General features: G+C 36.3%; 1 protein-coding gene across 15 annotated transcripts in view; it reads left to right on the top strand.

Moving 5' to 3' along the window:
* Positions 1-16,494, top strand: part of L3MBTL3 (L3MBTL histone methyl-lysine binding protein 3) — a 103,261-nt gene that overhangs the window by 47,815 nt on the left and 38,952 nt on the right. For all 15 annotated transcript variants that reach the window (XM_069598362.1, XM_069598367.1, XM_069598369.1 and 12 more), the window contains 4 exons: positions 5,484-5,560; positions 9,574-9,659; positions 11,354-11,464; positions 15,690-15,804. In XM_069598362.1, the coding sequence (XP_069454463.1) occupies positions 5,484-5,560; positions 9,574-9,659; positions 11,354-11,464; positions 15,690-15,804 (389 nt within the window). The remainder of the gene's footprint in view (positions 1-5,483; positions 5,561-9,573; positions 9,660-11,353; positions 11,465-15,689; positions 15,805-16,494) is intronic.

The raw sequence follows: 16,494 nt of genomic DNA on the forward strand, positions 1-16,494 counted from the left end.
TATCACATTTTTCTTTGATGCCAAATGCCTAGGGAATAGGAAGCATCCTGGTTTCCTATTAGAAAGAGCAGGGGAAAAAATTGATCTCTTTCAGCAATGATTTTGCAGTTTTACGAGCACAACCAAAAATTATTTTTAGAATGGAATGTACTTTGAAGATAGACTTACACTTCTAACTGTTGAAGTTATATTTTGTTAATTGTCAGAAAAAGAATAACAGTGTGTTCTCTTCCTCGATATGCAATTAAGGCATATTGAAAATAACTTATGTGCACTGCAGTTTCTCCAACCTTATTAAATACTATGTTCTTTGATCTTTGAATTTTGGAATGGTTTTTATCTGCATAAATTAGTTACTTAGGTATGTAATTGAGGTTACAAATTGGATTGCTTTCCCAATTTAAAATAGTTTGAAAATGAGATTTTTTTTCCCTCTGAATTGGGAAGTGATCTTATCTCTTTTTACCTTAGTGGGAATTTGAAAGTGTGCTTGAATGCACGTGTGCATGCGTGCACTCACACACACACACACATTTGTGGTACTGCATGTTTAATTGCACTAAAACATTTCTTTCAAAGAGAAATGCTATGTGGGATTTAAGTTTATGTAGGGTTGTAGTAGTTTTTAATGAGAGCGAATAGTATACATATATTAGAATAAAAATTGGTTTATCTCTGGGTTTTCTCTACACTTTTGTTACTAGTAGTTGGGCTGTTTTACATGTATACATTAAGAGTAATAGTAATTTTATGTGTCTCCCCAAATAATGTTGAAAAGTTTGCATCTTGTTGTCAGTTTTTCAGAGCAGTGTGTATGTCATCAACCATTATATTCGAGAAACACCCCTTGATGGTGCTGGCGAGTTACAGAGATGACAGGGACCTAGGGACCTCTGCACTTCAGTCTTGAGAGGCTCGGTGTCTGGGAACAGAGAGAAACCCAACACCTCTGTCTTGGCTGCAGAGGCCATGGTGGTTAGCGCTTAATTATTAGAACCAACTGCTTGCTGTCTGTAGTGGCATGTGGAAGGAAGGACTGACTGACTCACGGAAGCTTTCTCAGAAAGATCTTCCTGGGGACATGGAATTTGAACTGGATCATAAAGAATGATAGGAGTTAGTACTTAGAAGTTGGGATGAAATAGTTCTGGCCAAGGAAAGCACTGACTTATGTTTAAGTCCATGGAGCAAACAGGGATATGTTTGGGGTATTCAGTAAGTGACTTAGTCCTTCTAAGCTTTAGGTGCCCTCTTTGCAAAAAGGGTTAATAGTCCCTATCTCACAAGATGTTGTGAGGATTAAAGTAAGAATTTCAGAAACAGAAACCAGTTTGCAAAATGTTAAAAAGAGCTGGCCGTTATGCGAAGTACTGACTCTTTGGAAAAGACCTTGATGCTGAGAAAGATTGAAGGCAGGAGGAGAAGGGGACAACAGAGGATGAGATGGTTGGATGACATCACTGACTTGACAGACATGAATTTGAGCAAACTCCAGGAGCTGATGAGGGACACGGAAGCCTGGGGTGTTGCAGTCCATGGGGTTGCAAAAAAGAGTCGGCCACAACTGAGCGACTGAACTGAACTGACTGAAAGAGATGTCCGTAAGGCACATCGGGCAGAGAAGTTTAGCCCTGAAGGTGAAAGTGGGTTATTGTCTCAGAGGGAGTAAGCCCCTCAGGTGTTGGACTTGGTTGTAGGCTGAAGGAAAGAAGCCACTGTTGAGCAAGAGTGGAGACATCTGAGACTGGATAATTGAGGACCCCAGTCCCATAGGAGAAGGGCTGGCCTTGGGGAGAAACGAGCTTTCTTCTCTCAGTGTGGAGAAAATGAAGACTTGAAAGGAGCATTGATGTTAGGGTGATGAGATGGCACCTCCTTTGTCTCTTCCTGGTAGTCACCTTGTTAGTGAAAATCAGGTTTTATGCTTGAAGCAAATTATGGATATTGAAAACAGCCTCAGTAGGGAATGGGCTTGGAAATGAATTAAGGATGAAAAGGAGAATGAGATGACTCGGGATAAGGTCTGGGGCTTAGTAAAACAGAGTGATGGAAGCCCTGAAGAGTTAGCACAGAGTGGGAGCCGGGAAAGTAGGTGCCGGGAAAGAAATTGGCAGTCATCATGCTCTGGAATGGCACCCCACTCCAGTACTCTTGCCTGGAAAATCCCATGGACAGAGAAGCCTGGTGGGCTGCAGTCCATGGGGTCGCTAAAAGTCAGACACAACTGAGCGACTTCACTTTCACTTTTCATTTTCATGCATTGGAGAAGGCAGTGGCAGCCCACTCCAGTGTTCTTGCCTGGAGAATCCCAGGGACGACGGAGCCTGGTGGGCTGCTGTCTGTGGGGTCGCACAAAGTTGGACACGACTGAAGTGACTTAGCAGCAGCAGCAGCAGAGACCAAGTGTGCTGTATTTGTTCAAAGAATCTAAACCATTATTGCTTGAAATGAAGACTTTGATGTGTTCCTTAAGTGAGCAACTTGAAATGTTCTTATCTGACTCTCTGCCGAGATCTGGGGAGCCCAGTGTGTGTGCATCAGTTTTGTTTAGCTTTTGCCAGTGACTGATGAAACTAGGGCCCTTTACTTTCAACCTGAAATCACTTAACCTCTCAGTGTTTCCATAAAATGAGGGTCTTAATGTTTGCTCACTTTATATGACAAGTGTGGGTTCTTCATGAATTCTTATTTCTATTATTATCTACCAATCTAGGTCTGATTTGGGTCTTAGCAGCCTTCATAAATAATTTGTACTTACTTGTGAAATGGACTTAAAAATTGTTTTGAAATGGACTTTCTTATCAATACACATAAAAACCCTGAAGAAAGGAAAGGCACAGGGAGCGGCAGTTTGCCAAACATTTCACCATTAGTTGTTCTTCATTGTATTTCTTCTTGGTTACATTTCTGCTTTTGAACACTAGATGGGACTAAGAGATGACTTGTGTTTCAATAGTAACAAATAATTTCACAGCCTTCCCACTTCTGAAGGAAGTATTGTTTGTTTATAGAGGGGCTGTAAGTCAACTAGATAGAAATGAGGCTATTTTTAGTTTCATAGTTGAGACAGCTTCTTTATTTTATTTACCGTTTATTTTAAGTGGTGACTTTGATCAGTATTTAAATAATTTTAAAACCTTATATGAGATTTTGGCTGTACAGGAACAAGTGGCCAAAATGTGCTACAGTGTTTCCTTGACTTGTAATATATAGAGAAATCCAATAAACAGAATTGTGTCTAATGCTTTTACTTTAATCATCATGAACCTGACATAATTAGAAGTACTTGATAGTTGTCTTAAATTGAAAAAAATTAAAGAAGTATTACATATTTGTTATTTTTTCATTTTTAAGGAGCTATTAAGAGTTTTCCCTAGAATAATATAAAAAATTCCCTAAAATAAAGGCTGCATCATTACTAATAATCCATAGCCAAATGATTTTCCAGGAAAGAATAGCATAATGGGAAAATCAAGATCCATAGTTTTGCTTATACAGTTTAAAACCATGCATCTGAAGGGATTGAGTGTACTAAGATTTCCATATATGTCTCACCTAGCTTCCCCTAAATATTTCCCAGCTTAAAAAAAAAAAAAGCTTTCTTTTTTTTTTATCTAATGTCTCATTTCTCTGCTTCTTTTTAAAACAGAACTCCTTAAATGTGTTTTCTGAGCTAGCTATGCTCATTTCCTAACATTTTCTCCTAAACCCACTCTGTTCAGGCTTTTGCCCTTTCCCATACCCAGCTCCACCACAGCAGATCTTATCAAGTATACCAGTGACCTTTACGTTGGTAAATCCAGTGATCAGTTCTTGCTTTTTCTCTTCTTTGACCAAGCAGCAGCATTTGACCCGACTGATTTCATCTTTCTTTCTCTCTCTCTTATTTTACTAGTCATTGTTTCTTGGACTTCTTTGCCTTTTCTCTTTTCTGTCCTCTGTACTCATTTTCTGGATGGTCACATCTCTGCTCATGGCTTTAAACACCACCCTATTTGCCGATGACTCCTAAATGTGTTTTTAGCCTTGATCTTCCCCTTAAATTCTGAATTTTTGTGCTTATGATCTCCTACTTTACATGCTTGTTAAACATGTTAATACCAGATCTCTTCATTCACTGTTTGGAATGTCAGGCTGTGCTTGCAGTCTTCCTATCTCAAAAAATGGTAACATCCATCTTCTAGTGGCCATGCCCAAAGCCTTGGAATGTTCTGGACTTTCCTTCACTCCCACTCTTCGTCAAATCTATCAGCTTATCCAGTGGATTCTTCCTTTAGAACATTGACCTAAATATACAATCACTTCCTATTATCTTCACCACCAGCACTCTGGTTCAGGTTACCCTCACCAACTCTGGCAAAAACCTTCCAGCAGCCTTTTGTCTCCTTCCCAAATGTGGTTTATTATCTGCAAAGCAGTTAGAATAATTTCTTTAAAACATAAATCAGATTATGCCACTCTTCTGCCTAAAACCTTTCACAAAATGTTCTAGTAAACATCATCTGTACTTGCTGTCCCCTAGCATGGAAGGCTTTCCTGTATATATTTGAGTGGCTCAGTTCTCTCTTCACTCTTTTCAGATGTCATCTTATTTAAGAAGTCATCTTGACTATGTGTTTCGAAGGAATATCTTGCCACTGTTTCGCTCTACCTTTTTATTCCAATTCTTTGCATAGCATTTTGCCCCCAGAATATAGATTTTGTTTGTTAATTAATTTCCTCTTTTCCCACTATACTATAAGCTCCAAGAGGCTGAAAGTTGGTATATATTTTCTTTGCTGCTGTATCCTCAGTGCCTATCCCAGTGTCTGGCACATGATAGACACTCAACCTTTCAATGAATGGGTGAGTGAATGAATAAATGAAGAGTGTTGCATGATGGGATGAGTACTATATGGAACAAGTTTGATTAGGAGCAAGGAATCAGATGTGCTACTGGTAAAGAGGCCTTGGCAAAGCATATACTTACTTGAAGTAAAGATGACAAAGAGAAGAGGTGGTCTCTTCCATTCTAATGGTCAATAGAGAGAGCGTGTTTGCTTTTTGAGGGTGATTGCGCTTCCTGCTTCTGTATATTTGTCCTTAGAAATACTGAAATAATTTTAGCTTGCCTGTGTATATGCTATTTATATACATGTTTATTTTTCCAAATGATTTTCCTAAATGGAAAGTCCAAATTTTAGTGACGTTATTTTTATATTTGCTATTTTTGCAGTTGTGGAATATAACACCACTTGTGTGGGAGCAAAAACTATTTGCCTGGTGTCAGTTTTGTATGTTATGTGTATCTGCTAGACATCTCCTTAGTACTAACATGTTGGAAGAGTGAACAATTCTTTGGTTTAGCCGTTTTTTCCCAAATAAGATAGATTGTGAAAAGGGAAAACTCGGTGTAAAATGTTCACAATCACTAACCTTTTTTGTTTTTTTTGGTATTTGAGAATTTTTCCTAATTACCATTTTTAAATTTATATAACTTACAGGTGTGAAGCCTCTAGTCCACACATTCATCCAGTTGGTTGGTGTAAAGAGCATCGAAGAACGCTCATTACTCCTCCAGGTTTGTGTTGATTATGTGTCTGCTGTTTGTTATTTATGTCAATTTGAGTTTATTTTCATGTGCTAAAGAACAGATTCTGTGACTTCATCATAAGACAGTGAATTTTTGAGCATGTCACTATTTAACGTGCCCTGGCTACTGCTGGTATGAAATGATAGAGTGGTCAGCTCACACAGGGCATCACTGTGGCGTATGTGGCTTCTTGTGGATGCTCCTGTGAGTAATGAAAACTGTCATTGTCATAGGGAAAGGATGCCTCCTTGGTTTGTTAGGAGCTGTTGTGTAGATGTTGCCCACAGCACGTAAGCAACAAAGACTCAGCTTGGAGCTTCAGATACTTGTCTCATTCTATTCTGCCAGCTAGTGTTGTTTTTAGCCTTGTCCCTAGTTCCTTGATACTGTTTCTCAGCGCCTGATCATTTACTCACTCAGAACCAACCGTTCCTGTGATGGGCAAGGCAAGTCCCTTCTACGTCCTGCAGTTTCTTCTGTGTTCAGGGATGAAAGCTCCTATTCTTTACTGATTTACAGAGCTGTTTTGAAGGTGAAAGAATATTTGCATAAACCATGTGGTGTTAAAGTAAGATATTAAATGGCTTGGTAGCTCAAATGTGCTGTTGCCTGGAAGACCCCACTCAGCCCTCCTAGGTTCTGGGATTTACATAATGTTAGGAGCCAGTGAATAATGACTGCCACTGTCACCATCTGAATTATATTATATTATACAGATTCTTTTGGACTTCACAATTTGATATTGATCTTTTTATTTTTTTCCTTACAATCCTTTTGGTCATCATTGGCAACCCACTCCAATATTCTTGCCTGGAGAATTCCTTGGACAGAGAAGCCTGGTGTGCCACAGTCTATAGGGTCGCAAAGAGTCAGACAAGACTGAAGTGACTTAGCATGCATGCAGGGATCTGTTAAATTAACAGGACCAGTGAACAGCAGGTTCCTGGCTATGTCTTCACAGCCTGGGAAGGGGTGTGTGAGGTATCATTACTGACTTCTGATGTGAGGCAGATTACCAAGTCTTCTGTCTCTTTTCATGGACTTTTATAATTCAGTAGCAGAGAAAGTATATAGCTTTTTGGCAAAATTAAAAAATACAAAATTGCATGTGAAAAAGTACCAAACACACAGCAGTGTGAATATAATTGCCACTAACTGTAGCACATGAAGATAGTTAAACTCGTAAATTTTATGTGATACATATTTTATCATACTAACTAAAAAGGTTAAGAAAACAAAAGTAAAAACATGCCAAATAAAAAGACTGGTGTGCAAGGCCTGTGCTGACATTATTCTGCTCTTTGGATCTATGGCAAACAAGATGTCCTTTCTCTGGATCCTTTTCTCTAAGGGCAGATTCCTGGCTTGTGTCTCACATCTTCCCTATGAAAAGAAAGGATGTTAATCACCTGTCTCCCTAGGCAGTTGCCCTTCTCCTTCATAGATCAGTCTCATGAGCAGCCCTGCCAGCTACTCCATATTCATGTTCTTTTTTAACCTTTGTACATCTACTGTTCTTTTGCCAAAATTAAAGTCTTCATGTCTTTTAAAATGATTTTTATTTTTGAATTACCAAAGTATCCATTTCGATATGCTTATTTTTAAGAGTTTAGAGTGAAACTAGAGATAACCACTATTCTCTCTCTTAATGGTTTAATAGGTGGTTATTATATCTTTGCACAGAAACGTTTTTTGCCTCTGTATACACATGCATGCAGAGCTTTTTAAGTGGCGCAGTGGTAAAGAACCCACCTGTCAATGCAGGAAATACAAGAGACGCAGGTTCAACCTCTGGGTCGGGAAGATCCCCTGGAGGAGGAAATGGCAATCCACTCCAGTATTCTTGCCTGGGAAATCCTGTGGACAAAGGAACCTGGTGGGTTACTGTCCATGGGGTCACAAAGAGTTGGACACGACTGAGGGACTGAGCACACACATACGTGCATGCGTGCACAGTCAGCTTTAATGTTATTTAAATTCTGCAAGGTATATGCCTTAAAAATGCACTGTAAAATATTGACTACTTGGAAATGTTTGCTTATTTACTCTTTCAAACTTGTATTTTGAAACATTTTCAACTGTATAGAGAAGTTGTAAGAATAGTAAATAGCTCATTTAGATAACCTTGAATCAGAGATCCATCCAAGTTTGTCAGCTGTATGAAGGATGTCATTTTTAGCAAAATAATGGCATATTGCTCAGTTGTCATGTTTCTCTGGTCTCCTTCAATATGCTGTCCTTGACTTTTATAACTTCTGTATGTTTAAGAATTACAAATTGGTCATTTTGTAGAATATTACTTAATTTGAACATGATGGGTACTTTCTGGTAATTAGACCCACAGTGTGCATTTTTGGCAGGAATATCACAGAAACAGTGCTGTGTTCTTATTCGATCATCTTCTGTGCCGCTTGATGTCCGTTTATCTCATTATTGGTTGATTTCTACCAGTGATTGATCAAGATGATAGTTACCAGGCTTATTCATGGATGTAGGGGTTTTTCTTTGTCTGTAATAATTAAGTATTTTGAGAAGACACTTTGAAATTGTATAACTATCCTGCACTTCAGTCCCATGTCGATTCCTAGTTTTAGCATCTGTTGATATTTCTAGTGTGAATTAATATTCTAATAGTTGCTAAGTGGTAATTTTTCTTATTCAGTCTTTCGTTGTACATAATTAGATGACATTCTTCTGCAAAAAATAGCTTTCTCGTCTTCCTATTTATGTATTCAGTTAACTTATTTATATCAACATGGACCCAAATATTACTATTATCATCAATGGCTTATATTCCATTACTAACATTATTTATTTTCATGTTCAGATTTTCTCACATTTGGCCAGTGGGAGACCCTTTAGGCTGGTTTCTGTGTCCTTTTGACATTTTTTATTATTTTTTGGAGACAGTTCCTATTTTCTGGCACTGTTTGGCTTATCTTGTGCTTTCCCTGACCCAACCTTGATGTCACCCATTTCTTCCAGACTCCGTGGTTTATTTTTGTAGAGCACAATTTGTAGACACTAAGATCTGGACACTCGATGTGCTCACTGCTACTGAGCTAATGCTGCTGTTGGCCTTTCAGGGGACATATGGTTAAGTAAATATATAATAATTTGTTTATTTCTCTATCCATTTATAGATATTGAAAACCATGAATGTATACCATTAGCTGCAGTTCATATCTAACACCACTGAATTCATTCTAGTTTTTCACTTTTCATGTTTATAGTCAGTGAGAAATCTGGCTTCTATTTTCTCCAGTATATTTACTTACTTTTTCAGCAAGTAAGGACTACATAAAGTAACCAGTTTCCTCCCCTACTGGGCCAACACTAATTCCCACTCATGTCTACCTAAGGGGCTTTGGACTCTGGAGGAAACAGAAGGAGAGTGAGATGGAGGAAGGATGTTGTTTTTATACATTCTATCAATACTCTTCTATGATTTATTTTATCTTATTTGTTTTGCCTAATAATGATTGTCTGGAATATTTCACATATTGGTGTATATATAAACCTGCCTAATTCTTTTTAATAAATACTTTCTGTTTTACATTTACAATATTTCTGTGTGTGTGTATTTCTATATTGATGGTCATTTAACTGATTTTTACATTTTCACATTTACAAATGATGCATTTTCTTTGTACATACATATGAGATTCTTCCTAGATTAATAGAAGTAAAATTTCTAGATTAAAGGGTATTTATATTTGTGTGTTTGTGTATATCTTGTGTTGTAAGACTGTCCTAACTTGAGAATGCAAATTGTATATATTCTCATTTAAAAGTTAATAGAGAAATCATGATCTAGATGAAAACTACTTCATTATTACATGTGTTTCCAAATGTGTAATCAGTTCAAAGTAGTTTTGCGTAATATGAGCATGCCTTTCTTCATTATAATGATAACAATATCTCATAATTTTATAGGCCTGCTTGTGGTTGTCACTATCATTTTGGTTAAACCTGATAGGATTTACTGTTATCATTCTTAGGTTATCCAAATGTGAAACATTTTTCTTGGGATAAATACTTAGAAGAAACCAATTCTTTACCTGCTCCTGCAAGAGCTTTCAAAGTGGTGAGATATTATACTTTACAATATTTGATTCATCTGTGTTGGTAATAGTGTTCAGTCATTGAAATTTAAGAACAGAAAAAGTATTGGCAAACAGAAATGAGAGAGAAGCAGAAGACCAAAGAAGATGTTTTTGAATTTTTACAGTTTTGAAAGGGAAAATGATTACTGGGGCGGGGAGGGGGTTTGTTGTTGCCAACTAAAGAATACTTCCATTTTGGACTTTAAAGTCTCCTTGGAAAATTATGTTTGAATTGGTTTGCAGTGAGTTGATTGTACAGCAGACTTCTGTTTTTCCAGCTAGATATTCTGAAAGACCAAACAGCACAAGATATGTATTGTTTTATAATGAAAACTTTATTTTTTCATTCCTTTGGGTTTTTTTATGGCAAGCTGAGATGTTGTGTGTGTGTGTGTGTTTAATGTTATTGCTATAAATCATCATGATTGACCACCGCAATACAAGGTCATCTGTTTTGATTATAGTGTCTTTCTAACCCAGGTAATTGCTTCTTGCCTATTAAGATTCAAAGTTAACCTCATTTGTGTGCAAGGGAAGAATACAAAAATGAAATGTATTTAAAATTTTTTTAAATCTCAAACAACTTGCTTTATAATTTGTATTTTAAAAGAAAAGAAAGATATATTAAATACTTGATTTTTTTAAAAAAAGTGACAGTATTATAAGCAACATTTTTAATAGATCCTTTTGTGTGTAAATTTATAGGATTTTTAATGATAAAATTAATTAGTAGGTATGGATCCAAATACATCAGAAAAGAACATCAAAATTTTTGAGAGAAAAATTGTTACATGAAGAAAAGCCATAAATTCAGGATTATACATGAGTAATGTTTAGAGTCATAAAATTTTATGGATTTTTATCTGACCCTCTAACTTAGCCTCATGCAGAAAAGAGCTGCTTTGCAGTTTTGCTTTGAACTGGATAAAATCATGTCAAGCTCAGTCTGCATATCTAGTGTCACAGTGATATCGGAGAGAAAATCAGAATTCCTTTAGCTTGGCCTTTGGGCGCCTTGCACTAGTTGTTCTGTTCCTTTGCATAATTTTCACACTTGATTTTCACGGCCAGACTTCTATTACATCTGTTAGCCGTCACCTTTCCTTCTGCCCATAAATTTTTCAGAGGGCTGTGGGCTTCTGCTGAGTTTTGAGATATAGGTAGCCCCATTCCTGTTCTTTGTAGAACAGTTCCACTTTGTGTGTCTTGATTGCTAATTTTCTTCTTAGAAAGACTTCAGTTACTTTTTTTGTGTCAAGCTAATTTCTGTGTCTCCTCTCTACAACTTGAATGTTCTTTCCTCTCTTTTATAACTTTCATGTTTGTTGACTTTCGCCAAGACAGCTCCAAGTAACGTGAAAAAATTCTTGTCTTCCCTATGACTAATCAAAAAAACCGCAGTATTCTGAATTTCAGCTTAAGATCTTTGGCTTCCTGTTTGCTCTTGCGGCTAGTTGCTCAGGCTCTATCGCCTGCAGGCTTGGCTGTGAGATTTGGGATTTTTTTTTTTTTTTTTTTGGTAAGGAGAATGAAGTCCAAAGCTATTCTAGGAACTTGAGTTTGGGAGGCTGGTTCTCTTATAATAGTTCATTTAAAAAAAAATTGTATCTTTGTGACATAGAGCTCACCTTCCCTTCCGCTGTATCTCACTATATAAAATTTTCTATTGCGGCAGAAGCCACCACATGGATTCCAGAAAAAAATGAAGCTTGAGGTCATAGACAAAAGAAATCCCATGTTTATTAGAGTAGCAACAGTTGCAGACACAGATGATCACCGAATAAAAGTAAGTATCCCTGTTGTGGTTTTGTTTTTCTTTTTTTAACAAGACATCTTGGATAAAAACTTTAGCAGACGTTTAATTTGTGAAGTCCTAAAATTACATTAGTAAAATCATAGGAATATGCAAATTAAGTGATTACATATCTTTGTAAGTAAGTGTTTTTCTACTTTTCTTACTTTAATCTATGTAAGTTTTCTCCTTATTTATGACTGACTTTTAATATTTTAAGTATGTATTTGGAAGAAAAAGTAGATACAGTGTATAAGGTAATCTGTTCAGAAGGTGATATAATACTTCATTTTCCAATAGTATATATATATATTTTTTAATTAAGTTCAGGTTTTTTTATGGGATGTTGGTTTTTGAGACGTCCCAGGCCATTGGGTTCCTTCTCTCTGACAGTTTCTCTCTGGAAACTCTCAAGATTATCTTTGTCCCTAATATTTTGATGTTTTGTGATAACATGCTTTTGTTTGAGGGATTTTTTTCATTATCTTGCCAGACTTTGAGCCAGTCCTGTCATTTTCCAGACCTCCTGACATACTTGCTGCCTCCACATTGAGTCTTTCTGGATTCTACACTGTGAGCTCGTTCACCCTGGCCCTGCTCCCCTTCTCTCGGAGTCTGGGCTGCAGCCTACCCACTACCTTCCAGTGGCTCAGCTCTCCCTCGCCCACTGTGCCCTCCACTCTCCTCATTGCCACGTCTGTCACTACTTTCCTTCTCCGTTTGTCCTTCTGGGTTTATACATTGTCAAACATAACTTTCATTTCAGAAGAGAGTGGAAATAAGCACCTGGGTCTGAAATGTGATTCATTGAGTTGCCTTTCGCCTCAACAGAAAATCCAACCAAATTAGTTTTTTTTTTTTTAAATGAAATAGTGTGCTGTCAAAAACTATTATCTGTCTTAATCTTGAAATTGTCAATAATGAATATTCAGTTTTTATAAAGGGTCCAAATTACACTTTTAGGTAAAAAAAGTATCTAATTTCCTAAACTATGTTTTAAAATATGTTAAATTATCTGTACTATGCTTTTATATCTAGTAGTCTGTTTTCTTTAAAATTTTCATTCGGCCTCATTGCTGAGTTGCTTTTATGTTAATTGTCTTTATAGTGGAACATTTCTATTATAAATATTTTTGAATGTCTCTTAGGCTTCCCTTATGGCTCAGCTAGTAAAGAATCTACCTGCAATACGGGATACCTGGGTTCAATCCCTGGGTTGGGAACATCCCCTGGAGAAGGGGAAGGCTACCCACTCCAGTATTCTGGCCTGGAGAATTCCATGGACTGTGTAGTCCCTGGGATTGCAGAGTTGGATACGACTGAATGACTTTCACTTTCACTTGTATTTTGTACAATGCTTAAATATTTCATGTTGTATGTTTATGTATCTTTCTCTCTTACTCTTTGTTAGGTAATTTTATTTCATTTCAAAATAGGACCCAGCAAGAGAACAACTATCACTTAGCATTATGAGAAAGTCTGATTTTTTTGTTTATGAAAACCTCTTAATGTGCCAGTGACTCAAATAGTAAAGATGAAATGAAACTGTGCAAACTATAATAAATTTATTTCATCTGGGCTTCCACAGTAAGAGTATTAATTAGGTTTAATTTTTTTATGTATTATGTTTGTATAATTTCTGATAGCAATCTTTAATTGAAGTATTGGTGGCTAAGATGGTAAAGAATCTGCCTGCAATGCAGAAGACCCAGGTTCATTTCCTGGGTTGGAAAAATCCCCTGGAGAAGGGAATGGCAACCCACTCCAGTATTATTGCCTGGAGAATTCTATGGACAGAGGAGCCTGGGCAGGGTCTCGAGAGTTGGACACAACTGAGTGACTAGCGCACACATATTTCTGATAGCGATTTTTAATTAAAGTATACTTGACTTATAATATATTACTAGTTTCAAATGTACAGTGTGATTCAGTATCTTTGCAGGTTATACTCTATTAAAAGTTTTTACAAGATAATGGCTATTATTCCCTTTGCTATACAGTATATACTTGTTGCTGATCTGTTTTATACACAGTAGTTTATAATCTATTAATCCTGTACTGCTAATTTGTTCTTTCTCCCCTCTCTCTCCCCTTTGATAACCACTAGTTTGCTTTCTATATCTGTGAATCTTTCTGTTTTGCATATACAGTCACTTGTATGATTTTTTAGATTCCACATATAAGTGATTAAATAGCAGTTTTTAAGTGTATTTGATCCTTATCAAAGAATTGTTTTGTTCCTCTGTTCATAATATTTAAATTAAATTTTAACTCTGAAATTTAACCTTAACTACTAAAATTTTCCCAGTTGCCAGCCAGCCTAGTTTGTAGAAGAGATTCAGCTTATTTACAGTAACTAACGTATTGTCTTCTTTTTGTTGCATATTGTCATATATTGTCAATAGATCTGTCATCTTTGATAGATGACTTTTCATTGCCAAACTGAGATATCAGTTTTAATGAAAACTAGGAAGGGGTTTGGGGTCACACAGAGTTGGACACAACTGAAGCAGCTTAGCAGCAGCAGCAGCAGGAAGGGGTTTGGGACTCTATATTGCAGTAGAATAGTGTCCTTTTTAGTATCATTGGAAATTCTCAGTATACAGTAGAGTTACCTAGAAGTTAAGTAAATGGCATGTTAGGTGCACAGAACCCAAGTTATACCTGTAAGTTTAGAACCTCCTTGGTGGGCTCAGCCATTTTTTTTCTGATTATTTTTAGTTATCACAAGTAATTCTAATGTGTATCCAGGTTGAAGAACCATTTGCTTATTAGGATTGAGTTTGTTTGCTATAGGAAGATAGCTAAATTTTATAAAATGTAACAAATGTCACGAGTTACATGAACATTGTTTCCCGTGTAGAAGAAATGAAATTTGGGAACAGAAATAAAAGAAAACAGAGTTTTATGTATCTAGTAAAATAGAGCCCTGTCACTTGATGATTAGTTGAGAATTAGAATGCTTAAAACTTACTTTATGCTATGAATTATGTATAACTTCTTATTTATTGGTAGTACCGACAGCATAAGCTGATATTCTTAACTTTCAGTGTTATTTGAACATTACTTTCGATCAGAGGAAAGAAAAGGGTTGTTTCGAATTAAACAGCTTTAAGTGTTGCTTTTATATGCAATGTATGTGAACGATGAACAAGTTTATTTTGGATCCATGAATCTTAAACTGGCTACTCCTCCTGACTGACTTTGTGATTTTTTTCTCCATTTAAAAATTTTATCCATGATTTCCTCCAGATGTGGAATTCTGTGGGATTTAATTCTAGGATTAATTGATTGATTTCTAAGCTTGAGAAAGCAGATCCATTGCAAAGGACATTATTTTGAACCCATATATACGTGCTTTAGTAACTCTGTACTTCTCCATTACATAAATATACCATAAGTTATATAACCAGTCTTGTAGATGGTAGGCATTCTGGTTTTTTTCTGGCACAATAATGAATTGAGTTATTTAGATTATCAAGTCAAAGATGATATATTTTAAGTGTTAATCATTGTTGCCAAATACCTCTCCAGAAATATCTCACCAGTCAAGGCTCCTGTCAGTGGTCTATGAGAGCGTCCATTAATCTCATGTTCACTAGCTCTAGGAATTACCAAAATGGAACATTCTGGCAGATTGAAAGGAAAATAATTGCATCTTGTGATTTTAATTTGTAGCTTTTTAGTTATAAGTAAAATTGTCTTTTCACATGTTTACCATTTATTTTTATTTTTCTGTTTATGACCTGTTTGTTGCTTTTCCACTTTTTCTATTGGATTTTTCATCTTTTTATACTGATATATGATTTTTTTTATGAATTGAAGAACAAAGTACATTGTCACATGTTAACAAATATGTTTTTCAGGTTTCTTTTGGGTTTTTCATCTTGCTAGCAGTAGTTGTTGCCATTGTGAAGATCTGAACTTTGATGTAATTGAATTGATCCATCTTTCCTTTATGGCTTTTGAGTTTGGCATCTTGCTTACAAAGGCTACCAAACTCTTAAGATAAATACATTAATTCATGCTTTCTTCTAGAACTTTCATTGTTCAGTTTTCAATATTTGAATTTTTATCCATCTGACATCTATTATGTTTTTATTTGTATATTCAGTGTACTATTTATAAGTCAGAGTGAAGATGGTTACCATTGGCAGAGTTTTTACTGTAGGGATTTTTGTGACCTGAATTAAACTGTTGATCCCTTTTTGTTATCCAGGTTCACTTTGATGGCTGGAATAGTTGCTATGATTACTGGATAGATGCAGATTCTCCTGACATTCACCCTGTCGGTTGGTGTTCGAAAACTGGGCATCCTCTTCAACCTCCTTTGAGTAAGATACACAAAGATTACTTAAAGAAATGTTTCCACTATTGCGTAGTGTGCTTATTATTCTCTTTTCCTTCTCATTCCACTTCTCTCCTGTACATTTTTTCTCTGTATAATTGTTTTTCCTCTTACTGCATTTTTAGTTAACCTGATAGTCAAAAGTACATAAAAGAAAAAATTTAATATCTGAAAAAGTAGTGTGTGCCTAGACTAACTTTTATTTAGCAGTATCGTCATCTTTTAAAACTAGTACTAAATTTTGGAAGACAATTTGTCAGACTATCAAAATTTAATGTATCATTGTCAATACCCTAATAGTGACTGGATACAATAGTTTTGCAAAGTAGTACTATCAGGAGAAACTGGGCAAAGTGTACAAAGGATCTCCCTCTGTGTTATTACTTACAATTGCATGTGAGTCTACTGTCACCTCAATAAAAGTTTTAGTTAAATTCAATTTTTTGAAAAAGGTACACCATGAGCTTAACATGTGTGTGCTGTCACTTCAGTCATGTCTGACTGTGCGACCCTATGGTCTGTAGCCCACCAGGCTGCTCTGTCCATGGGATCCTCTAGGTAAGAATACTAGAGTGGGTTGCCATGTCCCCCTTTAGGGAATCTTCCCCACCCAGGGATTGAACCCGTGTCTCCTTCGGCTTCTGCACTGCAGGTGGATTCTTCACCACTAAGCCAC

Source organism: Ovis canadensis, chromosome 8 (assembly GCF_042477335.2).
Source record: "Ovis canadensis isolate MfBH-ARS-UI-01 breed Bighorn chromosome 8, ARS-UI_OviCan_v2, whole genome shotgun sequence".
Classification (NCBI taxonomy): Eukaryota; Metazoa; Chordata; class Mammalia; order Artiodactyla; family Bovidae; genus Ovis; species Ovis canadensis.